Consider the following 16160-nt stretch of genomic DNA (forward strand, 5'->3'; position numbering starts at 1 on the left):
AGATTTTACTAAAAGATCAAACGTTACCACTAACTGATCCTTCTCAGTAGAATTTCACTGTTTGCAGTGCTGTAACTGAAATCATTGCTCATCAGTGATAATACATTGATTCCATTTAAGAAAGTGTTAATCAATTTTTTTTTTTGCCACGCGTACAGCGTTCGTCCAACGATCATCTTTATCCAGAGTCGCGCATCATGACGAAAATTGTTCACCGTTGTAGAGTAGTATTTAGTTGATGCGATTAGGAGGCCGTTAATACCTTAGTTCGATATAGTAGTTACTAACATGCTGCTTGGCCAAAGTACCTTCGACGTTGAAGAGGATGTCCCATAGACGGGCGTTCAAGGAAGGACTTTGGCCGTGCAGGAGGTCGCATGTGTCAAATCGACATGGCCATTAACTGATTTCAATGTTTCAATGTTGCATACCGTGCTCACACGCAGTCCTACGTAAGTGAGACTATCCTGGGGCCTATATCGGCGAACGGGGCTCGTCTTGATTGGCCGGATTAATCGTTTACTCGAATTTTCAGGAAACGACGACCCCCTACGACGTGGTACCATCCATGAGGCCCGTGGTACTGGTCGGACCGTCGCTCAAGGGTTATCAGGTGACAGATATGATGCAGAAGGCACTCTTCGATTTCCTCAAACATCGCTTCGAAGGCAGGTCTGTCTTGATTCTTTAGACTCATCTCCAATTATTTCAAATCAACTAATCTCTTTTCTCGTATTTCTGCGTAACAAAAAAAAAAAAATTAACAGCTGTGTTAATTCTAGCAAGCCAATTTTTTCTTTATATTAGTAAAAAAAACGAGCATTGATTGCCATTAATTCTCTCTCTAAATCCGCTCACTTTCATAATTAAATTTGGAAAAGATACACGTTACTAGCATGCTATGTACACTAAACATGCTATGCAAATTGTTAAGCGGTAAAAAATTAATATTTAACTTATATTTTTTTAAATATTATTAATTGCATAAAAATTGTTGATTATTACAGAATAATTATCACGAGGGTAATGGCAGATATTTCGTTAGCGAAAAGATCCTTGCTGAACAATCCAACTAAAAGAGCGATCATGGAACGGTCAACCAGCAGGAGCAGTTGTTTAGCGGAAGTTCAGCAAGAGATCGAGAGGATTTTTGAACTTGCTAGAACTCTTCAGGTTTGTAAAAAAATATTTTAGACCAACATCTCTATTTAAAATTTTTCTATTTTATGTTTATTCTGATAGTGAGAGAGCTTTCATGAGAGTGAAAGCTTTTCAGATATAAGTTAGATATAATAAAATTAATCCGTTTCGAATAAATTAATGGATTAAGTTTAATGTACACTTTTAGTTAGTTGTTTTGGACTGCGATACCATAAATCATCCATCGCAGTTAGCGAAGACCAGTCTGGCGCCCACGATCGTTTATCTGAAAATTTCTTCGCCAAAAGTTCTGCAGAGGCTGATTAAAACCCGAGGAAAGTCGCAGATACGTCACCTCAATGTGCAGATGGTGGCCGCGGAAAAACTGGCGCAATGTCCGCCAGATATGTTCGACGTCATCCTGGATGAAAATCAATTAGAGGAGGCGTGCGAACACGTGGCCGAGTATCTGGAAGCATATTGGAGGGCGACGCATCCGCCAGATTTTACCTCGGTGCCACGAGCCATGCCTGCACCTGACGCACCGACAGATACATACACGCAACGCGTGCCATCAGGTATCACGATTATTTTATGGAGTCAGGCGAAGATTATTGATTAATTATAAATTATTTTTAAAAAACTCTAGATTCAAATATTTTATATATCTCAACTTAATAAGATAATTTCCGTTCTCTCTCTCTCTCTCTCTCTCTCGACATTATTAATTTAAATTATGAAAGCGATATATTTGCCTCTCAAAAAGATGACGATAAATACAGAAAATTTCTAATCAATCAAGGATATTTTTGTTTTTTGAACAAATTTTAAGAAGAACAGATCTTAAGATAGTAGAAAGATTTTTTAAATAGCACACACGCGCGGGGGCAGAGATTTACTCGGAAGTCAATACTTCGGTCGTTAGGTAATAGTTCTGTGGAAACTATCCAAGATTGTCAAGCGGCATAGGAAACAATGTAAAACCGACGTGATTTATAACGATATATCGCTTTTGGCAGTGACACGTAGCGCAAAATGACGCGTAATACGTCGATTGACGTCTTTGGCACTGCCGACCGGAAATAGAACTCGTCTATGAACATATTTGGCAATGCACAAAGGTAGCTAATGACCGAAATACCGACTTCGCGGAAAATATTTATTATGGTATTCGAAGAAAATAAATTTGAAGACGTAATTAACTATTTATTATTCAAATATCTTGTAATATTTAATATAGCAAAAGCAGTTGTTTTTTGTCTTGATTGTGATGTCTTCATCCAATATCCTGATCCTCGCTCGTGCCTTCTAGCCTGCTCAAAAATTTAACGATGTTGCCACTAACACACTACTTTCTTCTTATCCTCTCAGGTGCCCCTCATGAGCCTTATTATCATCGAAGAGGTAAATCAATATTTTCCTCCTCAGCATGTATCTCTGCATACATACACTTGTGTACCTCTTGTTTTTATCTTTATCTAGCAAATGGATCGCTAAATTGCATGTGAATGTATTATATGGATTCGTCTTAGAGAATATGAAGTTCTATCTTCACAAAGACTTGCTAAAGATAGTTAGGCATTGCATAATGCATCCTGTCAAAATCTATACATATCCGAAAAAAATAGACGAAGAAGATCGTATATGATCATATATGATCTTATATAATTACATAAGTCTATTATTTCTCGGTTTACTTTTATTCTTTCTTGTTATTACAAATCATTATCTTACTGTTGTATGCTATTTTACACACAAAATATAGCAATTCTTACACAATTGTTATGTCGATGTTTCAGATTGGATAGTAAAAAAAAATTATGTAAAATTTTTCTGTTGCATTGTTTTTTATAATTAAAATGTCTCTTAGTTATATAAGAGAAAATTAATTATTCGTTTGTTATGATATTACTTGTCAGTAAAAGCGTATTTTTATTTCACAGATGTTATTATACGTATAAGATCTTTTAGGCATATACATGGAGAAATTTTGATGTTATTTATAATTTTATTTATAATTTATTTATTTTATTATGTATTAATCTACAAATCGTAGAAGATCTTTCTATCGGTCAGGTTATTATTTAATAGGCTTTCCACTTCACATTCTGTCTCAATTCGTCTGTTAAAAGAGTAACTCAGTGATAGCTAAAGTTTCCTCCGCATATATCGCATATTCCCTTATCATCGAATTGATATCATCACATTATCCTGACATTATATTTCTTTTCAGCGGCAATATACGGATCGAATATACGGATTGATACGAACTTGTATCCAGTGCAGTAAGACGGGCGCGTTTATCTCCCTGTTAGTGCGGATAATTTTATGTTTTGTTTTTATTTGTGCAATCGCTCTCCTAATCCTTTTCACGCGTACAATTACCAGAAAATTTTTTCACCTAAAAAATTTAATAATTATTAAAAATACATGCTTATCTTAATATTATCTTTAATTGCAACTTATTTCGCGCGTACATACGCTGTATTTTATTATTCATCACAAATGGATTTCTAATTCAAATTAATTGTAATGAAAGTACGAGAGAATAAGTGAATATAAATTCACATATACAATAATTTATTTATATATATATATATATAAGATTCCTTAAAATTTTGAAAAATAAAACATTTGCAAGCGTAGAATTTAATATTGCGGAAAGATTGTAACATTTTCTTTTTTATAAATATTATATAAAATGAAATCTACTGATTTTTTCAAGTTATTTTAAGAAGCTCATTCTTTACGTAAATAATAATTGCTCGAAAAAAGTTGCAAAATTCACGCGTGCTTTTAAGCTACGCCAGATTAATGCCAAAGCTATTGCGCGATTGCGCGAGGCAGAAAGCCAATGATAGCTATACTCCATTTGCGAGCTCTCTCTTATTTATCTTCTTCGCAATTATACTCATCAATTTCTAAATTCTCTACGTTGCAGTAAGAAAGATTAATATGCAAAAAGAAATCTACGAGAATTGTTTTATCTGCGAGGATGTCGCGAATGGCATGCTCAGATTATAGGCCCTATTATTATCAGCAACGAGCTCTGACTCCGATGTTCTCTTTGTTTACGTGTAAAAGTGGAGGCGGTGGCTGCCACGGGAATCATCCGAAAACAGAGCCAGTACAGCTATGGTCGTGATGACCAAGAGACCAAGATGAAACAATCGAATTAAGATGGTCCAAATACGCGGGACGTACCTATTGTTGTGCGGTCGCTTCTACTTCCTCCATTCATCGCGCAGATGCGATTTTATGCGGCATAAAAGAGGCCGAGAGTTTTATACACCGTTTGGCCCGTGAATATTAATTCCGGGTGTGGATGAGATTGAAAGAATTAGAGACTGTGTAATAGGAATACCTTTGTGAGGCGCGTGTAGTAAGTACAGATGGGTTTGGTGCATGGGCCCGGAAACACGGAACCGACCCGATTTTATCTCTCTCGAGCAGAGAAAATGATTTATGTTCCCTCTATCATTTTATACTCCTTGTATGCAGTGGGGTAACCGTAAGTTCGCCATGCAGAGAACAGTCAAGGACTTTTTAGAATTATTACATACGAGTCTCATATCCTACTCACCTGCTTCATTTAAAAATTTATTTCCAAACGCAAGATTGTAAAGATACGGCCATTTACATAAATTTGTACCTGCGCAATTATTTCTTTTTCTTTTTGCAATCATGCATATTTCCAATTTTAATTAAAAAGTACAATCCGCTTTTCAAAAATTTTCGGGATTTCTGCACGCAATTTTATTTTATTCGTAAGAAATTTTCTATGTATTTATTGCCAATATATTTTTAATATACTTTATATATATACGATTAAAATGTTATAAAAGTTATTTGATTTTGCTGCAATTATGTATTGGCGCAATTACGTCACTGTTATTCAATTCCATTTTTTACTCATGATAACGTCTCGTTTCAATACTTAGAATTTTATTTTGGTTGAACTTCTACTTATCTGCTTGTCATTTTTAGATACATACTCAATATTATCTTTTTAAAATAAAAAAAGATAAATATATATATATATATATATAGTATATTACTATATATATTATTTATAGATAAATATATTTTTACGTAAAATTAATAAAAGCTTGTAAATCATGAATTGTCTCGTATTCCTAAGTATTACAATTTTACAATTATTTTATTCCTTAAATTATAAAACTTGACTTTGATATATCTTATATTTTCTTTTTTATTTCTATAATTAAGTCGAAAATTCTAATATGACACAATCAGAAAAGTTCAATCGTTGTTTCTGCCAAATATTCCTGTTTTATTTTAATACACGTATGTTTCGCAAGCCCTTCACCAACCCCTTACATAGAATAGGATTATAGAATAGAGATTATCTAACGATAGAGAGAGAGAAATTAACGACATAGCCGCGTGAGTCGAGAGGGCAGAAGTTATGAAGGGTTTCCTTATTCTCGTCGCGGATCATACACAATTTATCATCTCGCGGGATTTATGTCCGAAATTGCATTAATCGTTGCGACGAGTACACTCTTCTACTTCTCGATTTCTGCGCATTTGCGCAATGGTAGTTTGAACGTCGGAGTCTTTGCGACGTATATCGTTTTTTTTTTTTTTTTTTTTTTGCTTAGAGCTTGCATGGATTAGGTAGCGTGAAATGATTGGAATGTACTGGTTGGAATTATCTGATCCCTAGTGCTCACAACAATAATCACTCCCGAGTGGCATTTTTCTTTCATAGAATAGAGTTTTGAACAATATGTAATTGGTAAATGTTCGGATTAATTTCCACCTCATGGATCGTTTTTATTTTTACATACGTTGTAGAGAGTACATTTCTAAGTAATACACACTTTGAATTTTTGTGGCGCTCTTTTCTGGTTCCAGAGATGTGTGATTTTGAAGTTTTACAGTTTTAATGCTTTTTCTCAGGTATTATAAAGTAATATTAGGAAAAATAAAGTTTGCGTACATTGTATTTGTTGTAGAGCAGGCGGAAAAGTATTTGTTTACATTTACGGGATAGCTACACGATCATGGATATTTTGTCAATAATGTGTTTTTCGCGGTTTGTTAACAGCGTTTAACATGCGATTACATGAATTTCTAAGGTTTGGGTTATTCAAACCCAAACCAAGAAATTCTTATCGAAACTAAACAGTAATCCAGTAGCGTACTGACAATGACGTAATAATGTAAATAAAAAAATATAAACATGCAAGGAGAATATAACGAAAAGATGATACAAGAAAATACGAAAATTATGATACTTCAACGCCACAAAATTCGAAGCGTGTATTATTTAGGAATATATCCTCTACAATATATTTAAAAATTGAAACAATCCATATAAGGTGTAAGTTAATTCGAACATTTACCATGTAATTTTATATAGATAGCTTCTTGGCATTGGAATTTGTGATTGTTATACAGTCAATTATTTTTCGATAAAACAAATTCCATTTTATTCAGAAAATTCAAAATTTATATTATAATTATAATATATATATATAAATACATTCTCTTCTGTTATTATCTATATAATTCATAAAGATATGTATAAAAATGTTTTTATTTGCATCACATCAAAGAGTTATATTTTTCAATCTTTCTATCAATAAAATCCTGATAGCTTACTAAGAACAGTTATATGTGTAGAGAATAAAAATAATAAAAATATAAAGTTTATCAAAATTAGAAACTGCTTAATATGATTTTATATAAATCGCACAATGATTTTAATTTTTCTCTATCTAATTTAGGAGCCAGTTATGGTGCCGGGGATGTCAGCGGCGGTACAAGAAGATCGCGGCTGGAGCGGATGGATCGCGATCGGGGCGATCGCATGGATCACGATTACGGTGAAGAGGAGCACGGCGTCGATTACGGTAGTGCCTCGAGACGTCGCCAGCAGCAGGACTCGCGCGCTCTTAATGCTATTTAGGAGCTGGGGCCCCGGGGCCTGTCGCTACAGCGCTGTCCCCATCTGCGCACCACCGCCCTATAAAGGGCTCGCCTCCCGGTAACGCTACCGAACGTTAGAAAGTGCGCTACCTCGCGATAAGATCGCTGCGCTCTGTTAGTGGGGCTGTTTTCTGTCGCGCTAAGAAAAAAAGGGGAATGAAAAAAAAAAGAAGAAGAATAAATAGGAATCTCGCAGATCGGCCGACACGCGCCACCGAGTTTAAAAGACGCTACCATGTATCGATTCTATCCGGGCACATTTCGAGACGATCTCGAAACCGTTGATGATTTATCTTCGCGTACCTGTTCACAATTAGGAAACCTCGCTATTGATACGCTACCAGTCGCCGGCAGCGTGCACGCTATAATCTCGGAATACACTTGCATTTTTGTATTCGCGCTGCTTGCGAGAAAAATTTAAGCATGGTGCCAGATTTCATTGCTGTTTAATTGGAGAACGCGATTCAGTTGCGCTGTAATTGTTGAAGAATTTTGTATCACAATCGAAACGTGAATCCTTATCTTCCCGAAGCTCTTGCATCTATAATAATTCATTATAATGTTCACTGTGACTACTATTCTTTTGCACTACTGAACATTTCGGTAGCATTTCCAATTTCAGCTCAATTGTCAAATGATTATACGTTTCGTTAATAATGGATCAACGAAAGACGATTTAATGATAAAGCATTGAAAACTTTTTCTTCTTCTGCTTCTTCTTCTTCTTCTAATATACCATCAGTCACTAGCAGCGTGCACGTGTGATTATCAAGACACCTTTACTCCGATAACTTACCGCGCTTATCGTCGAGCAAAGGACGTGCAATGATTCTATGGCAAAATAGCCGTTTTTGAACATTGCTGGACAAATTTTATCAGCGTGATACTAATTCCACAATTCGTACACATATATCTAGAAACATATTTTCACATTTGTATGTCGCGTCTTGCCTCACCAATCAATGTCCCAGTTTCAATGTAGCGTATTAACTCTGGCGATATCATCAGCGCGATTACAGAGTTACGCTATATCGTTGATCATATACCGATTACCGAACTATCTACACGCACAAGCATCATCGAAATGTACTTGTCCGATGACGTTATGCTTAAGAGCTCTGCTGTATTGCATAGAGAGTACGTGTCAATCATCCATCTCGTATCGATTATATAACATACTAAGCCAAATGTGTCAACCACTCATCGTAATAACTGCTGATCATGACGAGATGTACACGCTGGCATCTTTCCAATCTTTTAAAAATATATACATCCGGTACTTCTCGTTAAGTACGCTACACAATGTCGTTCGCATAATCAAATCGACCTTATACATTTTTCACGCGAAATGTTGCAAAATTTACTTTGGAACAAATATATATTACTTAACAAATATGTGATAACGAAAAATGGTACGAGAAATTATCTGAACAATTTCAATTTTACGATATTCTCTACACTAATTGTTGAAATTTATTGAAATCAATTAATTATTGTAATTATCGAAAATTTTCATATGTACATTTTGACATCATATGATATCTCCTATATCTTTCATGTGCATAAATTCTACTTTTGGACATAAATTATTTGTCAAATTCCAAAATTTATCGCAATAAGAATGGACTTTTCTCTCGGTATCTGCACGCGCTTTTTCAATTGTCGGAAAAATTCATCACGAATGCTTAATTAAGAGTTTGAGCATATTTTAATGATTGTTTAGTCAAACGATCTTTCTAACAGGGGTTCTAGCCGAATAATCTTCCTTGTCCACCGCAATACACGCAGGACAAACTCCATTCGCGAAATCAGCTCAACAACACTAGTAGACGCGCGAGATAATCGCGTGGGACGAGGAGACCATGACAGAAAGTGCATTTGAAAGAGAGTGAAGAGAGCCCTGGGGCCTTAAATCCCTGCACCGACTTCTCCCGGGCCCCATAATCGAATCTTTATGTCGAATAACGATCGGCGATCGACGCAGAACTGAATATTTCTTGTAATCGATAAAAACTGAGACTTAAAAGTGGTACATTTGACTTCTATCCTAGAGTTTAATAGGGGAAGTGATAATGACGATTAATCGTAATTGAAGAAAGTTAATGATTGTCTAGAAAGAAAAATGACCAGCTAATCTTAATAGCTAATTTTAACAGCTAATTCTGCTAGTAACCGAAATAAAAGAGCTTTAATGAAATTTCGTAGCTGATCGTAGAGATTTCAATTCGATCGTCGATCATGACAGTGATTGTAGCCATCATAATTTTGCGATTGCTTAGGAGCGATCTGCAGTTAATACGGCTCTCGATCTCGGATTTGATCGTAGAAATTGAAATCTATCATCAATCGCAACGGCGAACGTAGCTGGATAATAACATCTAATGATCAACATAGTGATACTTGCCATCAATCACGTAAATAAATTAGACAAATTAATATAGAATTATCTTGAGAAAGTTTTTGATTTATGAGGAAACGAATCCACGAACACACTTACAAATATGGCTCGAAAGCAGGAAATATCGATGTCGATATTAAATCCTTTGAAAGTTTTCAATTCTGATCGGGCGTGTCCCGCTATAATCTGTTTATACGTTTTATTAGAACTGTACAAAAGCATATACACTGATACACACTTCACATAAAAGAAAACGCTCCGTGTATATAGTATACATATAAATTGTACACGCAAATGATATGACGAATTCCATCTATTTCGCTCGATGAATTCTAATCAAGATAGGAAAAAATTAAAGAATATAACTGTTCAGCGGAGATGTGAATAAAATCTACAATATTTCACTTCTCCATAAATAAAATTATAGACTAAATTATGGGGATATAATTTTAGTTCTCGCCCTACCGTTATACATAGCGATATTTTTCAACATAAAGATTATATGATTCTCATTATAGACTTTTGATATACATTATTCATTGCTCCTCTCTCTTTCTCTCTCTCTCTCTCTCTCTCTTTTAATATATATATATATTAGAACATTTAATTCGCTTTTTAAACATTAAATTGAAATAATTTCAGAAATTTACATTATTTGTGGCATGAATGATCCTGTATATTTTTATTCACATTTCTCGCCTATAATGTAAATACTGTAAGAAGCCTTTAACGAGTATCCTTCAAGTACTCACTTATATAGCGTCGACATGCTGTGAATAATGCATGGATCAGTACTCTTGTCAGCTAAAAGATACTTGTATAATTAGAGCTTTGAGAAAGAAAGAAAGAGAGATTTATTTTTATGCTAAAATTATAAAAATGAAAGAGGTATATTTATATCATATTACGGGAATTTCTTAGTACGTGACACACTTATGTACATCGCAAATATTTATCGAATTTATAATCCTTGGAACGATTCGACTGTGGTAAAAAAAAAAAGTAGGAAAAAATTGATTGCGTTAAATTATTTTATTTTTTCTGCAATTACATATGCAAAATATTTCCAGCCTAGGACGATATATCCATATTACAAAGTAAATAAACATGTAACACTTAACGAAATATAAAATTTACGAAAATCTTAAAACGTTCTCGCAGCGAAACTTGAAATAGATCACGATTATCGGTATAAATTATCATTTAGAATATAATTAATTGAAAGCTTTACAGGAAATGATGTATGCGCTGCGGCGCTTTTAATTAGCGATGTCCTAAAGTATATATATATATATATATATATATATATGTCGCTGTATAAACTAGTATAAACTAGGCGCGGGTAAAAAAATCTCGGGTTTTTATTCTCCATAAAATTTTATACGTTTCTGAGCGCAATCCTCTTATCCGTTCTGTTTTTTATCGAATAACAATCGACTGTTCTTTTTCGAGGAAAAACTTTTCAAAGCATTGGTCATCTGGTGTTAAAGGAATTATTTATATATACTTGTTTTATTCTAATAATCGCAATCTAATCAAAGCATAAGTACATTTTGCACTTTTGCGATTGAATCTCGATGTATTTACGAAGATTGTGAAATGTCAGATCGTGATTTGAGCTCATACAGATCAATCCGTTTGTTTGATTGTTCGCTAATAGATAGACACGTCGACAAAGAGTGCAGCTGATTTTTATGGTTATAAGTAATGATATGTAATTACACATCTCTTTCATTGGTATCCATCTCTCGCTGAATTTTTTTGAAATAATTGCATAAATTTAATTTATTAGAAAAGATAATTTAATAGAAAACATAATTATATATTAATAAAGAATTTTAATTTTATCTTTGATTGTAAATCTACTGAAAGCTTAAATTTCAGCATTAAATGTCGCGTAATTAGATTAATCAGAATATTAATTTGAATTGCGAGACAATACTAACCAGAATATTAATTTAAAATCTATCGGTGTAAAAAATTTATTTTTTTAAAGCATTATACTTTATAAAATTGTATTGCAGTCGATGACTGGTACTAATTAAGGATTTGTCTCTGTTGGAAAAAGTGTATCGTCAAATATGAATGAGTTGTGCATGCTATGATCATGTATACTACGTTCATTATCTTTTTTAATAATCTCTTAGATAGACACATATTTATATTACGGATATCCGCCTCTCTTTGAAGCATCTTGAAGCTTCATATGAGATTTCGTGCCGACGCGAATTATCGCGCCAATGTTGCTTATCAATGTTGAGAACATAAATTTTATCTGTTAGGGAAAAGAGTTTTGTAAAAGAGATATAGATATAAATATCTCCAATGTTGTGCGTTTGAATAAGTCGGAAGCAGCGGAAGTCTCGTTCTTTAACTTTAACAAATTGATCGAATGAGAGTCATCGCTGAGTCATCTCAACGTGAAATTTTCATGACACATTTGGAGATAATTGATCGAGATCCTTGCGTAGCCCAGATTTGTACATATTAGGTAAATATAGGTTTTGTCGTGATCGCTGTGAATCCACATAACAGATATTCACGCTATTTTTGCTTCCGTACGACAAGTTCGTTTCTCGCGTATCTATTCGCATCGAATGAGATCAGTCTGAGGAAATGTAAATACGATATTCTCGATATAAAGAAATCCGTTTCATTAATTCTTCAAATCTATATCTATAAGCGAATAGTGATTTAACGAAACTTTGAAACATCTTCATTTTTGTTTGATTTATATTTTATATACTTATTTCGTATATTTTTCTTTTTTTCCTTTTCGTAGTTACAAAGATATGCAAGTTGTTTTGTACGAAATAAGTTTAAAATATATTAAATATACGTGCGCGCATATTAATTATATATTCAATCCTTTTTGAAAATTTAATTGCAATGCTAATTTATATTATAGTAAAAATTGACGAAGCGTTTTTCTACAGATCGAGAATATTGTTTTGTTGATTGAGGAGTCTTGTTTGTGGATCGCAGATCCAAGCAAAGCCGTGCGCTATGGTTATAGTTGTGCAAATAGTTTGTGCAAATGTATATCTTATAAATAATTTATAATCGTCGAGATATGAAAATTTTTATAATATTTTATAACTCCTCGGGATAAGCAGCGATGGAAATTCACACATCCATGAGTATTGACTCATTCATGTACACCCATTCAGTACACATGTATACATAAACACGTACAGAAACGTTCCTTTAGAGGAAGTGGATTTCACCTGCGGTGAAAATATCTTATATAGAATTTGAGTAGCTTTGATCAATCCCTTATTTTCCGTATCGTTTCCGTAATGTTTGATCTACGTAGCGCTCAAATAGCGCCGAAAATTCAATATGTAGCTTGATGGAGGCGATCCTGAGAAATACCCACATCCTTCGATCACAAGTGCTTAAATCGACGCTCATAGTTTCTGCGTGTAGTTACACGATTGACTCGGAATCTCGTTGAAATGAAAAATCGTATTGTCGAATTTTAATACAAACACAATCCTTCAAACTAGATTTAGAATAAATTTTGAACGTCTTTTATTTTACGATAAAATTTATTTTAAAACAATTTAAATCTAGATATAGTATTCTGCATACATTGAATACGTTTAGCTTTCACAATTTTTTTCACGAAATTCGACGACTCGATTGAACGATTTTGTACAGAACACGTCTAGAGAGCCCCGTCGTCTAGGCGTTATGCTAGATAAGAAGCTTTGACTAATCATGGATGATCATAAGCAAGGCGAAACATTGAAAGTCGAATTGGGAACATACGAATTTTCTGAAGACTAAAATGAATCTACGAATATCGCGACGTATAAAAGGAGAAATAAAGGCAGGAATATAAGGATAAACTTTCGATGTTATATGAATTGTGCGCGTATAAGGTGGCGAACTAAACTGATAATTGTATGGGATTTGGTTCGTTGGCTCGCACCGTGTGCACGTAATGATAATTGGTCGCTTAGTTAATTGATTCCGGCATCGCATCGTCGACGGGAGCTTTTAATCGCTCTCGCGCGAACGACGCGATATGCTTGCGACGTTTCAGATTTAGATATTTATTTGTTGGAACGAGAAGAGAGTCTAACAAGATTAAACGATGCTGTTTGATTATATCGATAATTATAACGACGATTACTTGTATAATTAAGTATTTTGTCGCACCGTGTGCACGTGAAAGATTTGTAAGATGATAGAGTTAAGAGACCACGTCTAGCTTCGAATTCGGATTGAAAATCTCGAAGCTACCCGCGAGTCTAATTTGACATTATACAAATGCGCGGAGAAGTGTAAAATTTTAACAAACTTGCCGTGGCGAAATCGTCGACGACGATAACTCGAATTGTCGAAACGATGACTCGTGGGAACGATCTCTTCGCGATGACAAATTATTTTTATTGATAGATTACGCTTGAAGCAACTCTTAATTGCATAATTATTTAATTAATCTTGTAGCGCGTATTTATAAAATGATTCTGATCTCGAGTATACCACAAATGATGGTCATAAAATAAGGTTTCATTATACAGATTGCAGGTCTTTATAAGTACCTATTAAGATAGAATAACTTGGCTAGTATAGTGAATTTTTATTAGTCGCTTTGCAGGACTTGCAATGCTAATTATTGCGCCGAGTCGTCGACGACGATTTCCCTCTTTCGTCCCATCGACGTGTTCACTGAATGCAACCCCATATGGTTGGAAGGTCCAAACGAGGATTAAGCACAGGCCTTATTCGTGCCCTCGCGATTGAATATGATGCAAGGGAGACATTTGGCCAATGCAAATCCCCTCGGTATGCTTAAAATATCTGCGAAATGCCTGTCCTCGAGGCTTATGGCTTTCGCAATAATATTGTTGGCGATGTTATGCGGTTTCGAAAGTATATCTGTATAGCGAAAAGAAAGGAAACGCGGTGTAAGATTGCTGCGGCGTCATGTATCGGCCCGAATCGATGCGTTTTTATTCCTAAATAGATATGCATTATGTAAAACGAAATATCTAATTATAATAATAAATTTTATTAAGCCAGTTGTAATTAAAAATAGTCTAATATGTATTTATAATATGTATTTACGCATCATTAATTTCTATAAGTATTCAAAAATGCAATATAGTTTTCTTTTATAAACCTATATTATTAATTAGTAATTGTCTTAAAAAACAAAACGTTTTTAGACAAATGTTTAGCGCAAAACTATAACTTCTTTGACGTTATTTTGACGGAAATTCAAACTTTTTATGCATATATCGCGATCATCAATTCGGGTCGATTAACGCTTATACGAGGATTGGATACAATTCTGTCGCGTGTGTAGGAATTTTGTCAAAGAAATGATAAACTTTTCGTGCACGCGCGAGCGTCCTCGATAAAATTCCCTTTCGTGGCTGGTTCGTCGGATCAAAGATTTTCTCTGTATATTATCTATATTACTGTCACACACCAAGCGCGCGATCTGTGTCGCAGAAAATATTTCAGCACGTGACAATATATTCCACGTGATCCACTCACGATCCATTCGTTTTCCTTGAGAAGAGAGCTTTATTTCACTATTGTTGCACTGATAATGAAGGAAGCGAGAGAGAAAGTGAGAAAGAGAACATGAGAGAGAAAGAAAGATAGAATATTTGTAAGCTATTGCGTTGAATTGTGTCAATCACATTGCTACTTATCGATTATCTAATTGTAACGATCGTAAGGTGGGTGCAAGGCAAATCAAGAAAAGAGAGAGAGAAAATATGCGTGCGTGCGTGAGCGAGCGAACGAGCAAATGAGAGAACGCAGCTTATGATGCGCGCAGTTGTTTGAAGACGGAAGTGAGGCGTCTAATTAATGAGAATATTGTAAATTGTTCTATAGCAAATGAAAAGCGCTACGGCCGTTGCAACGCGCTCCTCGAGAGTCCTTGAGCAAGCGCGGCTTTGGAGGAAGCTCTCTCATTATCTAACTGAAACATCCTCTGAACGAGCGAAAGTCTCGAGATGATTTTCGAGGGACGGGATGCTCTGATCGTTTCGATGTTGATATGTCAATGCTGTGATGTTATCCTTTGAAACTTAAACAAAAGAGGAGTATATTCCCAGGCCCCCTTTTCCCTCTTGACACGTCCTATTTACCTACCCCTCTGCCCTCTCCCTCCCTCAAAAAATCCTGTAACAGGACAATTCTCCCTCTTGAGAAACCAAATATTTCTATTATTGTAATTCCCTCCCGCATAGCCCTTAAAATAATTATAGATTTTAATCGTATATATTTAATGTAAAGATTATTATTGTTACATCTCTCAGTGATTCTCTCCTTCGCCAGTGACGTCTTGGAGAGACGAAAAGCGAAAGTAAGAAGAATTATCGTGAGAATTTCTCACGATAACGTGTCATCACGGATGATTCTCTCCCGCATGTCACTGATGCCCGAATTCCTACATTTGTCGCATTTGTAAATAAAATTTTTATCATCACATGACACGTTGGCATGTTGTATTGTTCCCTTATAAAAATTATCTAAAAAATATTTTGATTATGTATATTTGATGAATGATACTTATGTGACACGTATATTATATTATAGATACATACAAGAAAAGATATTTAAAACGCAACGGTGGCGAAAAATTTCAATCGTATGGTGAAATAAAAACGTTTTAGAAAACGCTTTAGGACAC

The 16160-nt window shown here is 34.7% G+C and overlaps 1 protein-coding gene across 12 annotated transcripts in view; it reads left to right on the plus strand.

Annotated features, from left to right (window-relative positions):
- Ca-beta (Calcium channel protein beta subunit) overlaps positions 1–14547 on the plus strand; it is an 85661-nt gene extending 71114 nt beyond the window's left edge. For 7 of the 12 annotated variants that reach the window (XM_070294600.1, XM_070294602.1, XM_070294603.1 and 4 more), the window contains 5 exons: positions 536–672; positions 1008–1173; positions 1349–1718; positions 2512–2544; positions 6897–14547. In XM_070294600.1, coding sequence (XP_070150701.1) covers positions 536–672; positions 1008–1173; positions 1349–1718; positions 2512–2544; positions 6897–7078 — 888 coding nt within the window. In that variant the 3' untranslated portion in view covers positions 7079–14547. Of the gene's footprint in view, positions 1–535; positions 673–1007; positions 1174–1348; positions 1719–2511; positions 2545–3373; positions 3451–4224; positions 4519–6896 lie in introns of those variants that run through there. The other 5 variants (XM_070294601.1, XM_070294605.1, XM_070294612.1 and 2 more) reach the window with 3 other exon arrangements.
- Positions 14548–16160: the final 1613 nt, after the last annotated feature.

The sequence above is a fragment of the Polyergus mexicanus genome, unplaced genomic scaffold (genome assembly GCF_030449975.1).
Source record: "Polyergus mexicanus isolate NDT 795.1 unplaced genomic scaffold, iyPolMexi1.0 SCAF_4, whole genome shotgun sequence".
NCBI lineage: Eukaryota > Metazoa > Arthropoda > Insecta > Hymenoptera > Formicidae > Polyergus > Polyergus mexicanus.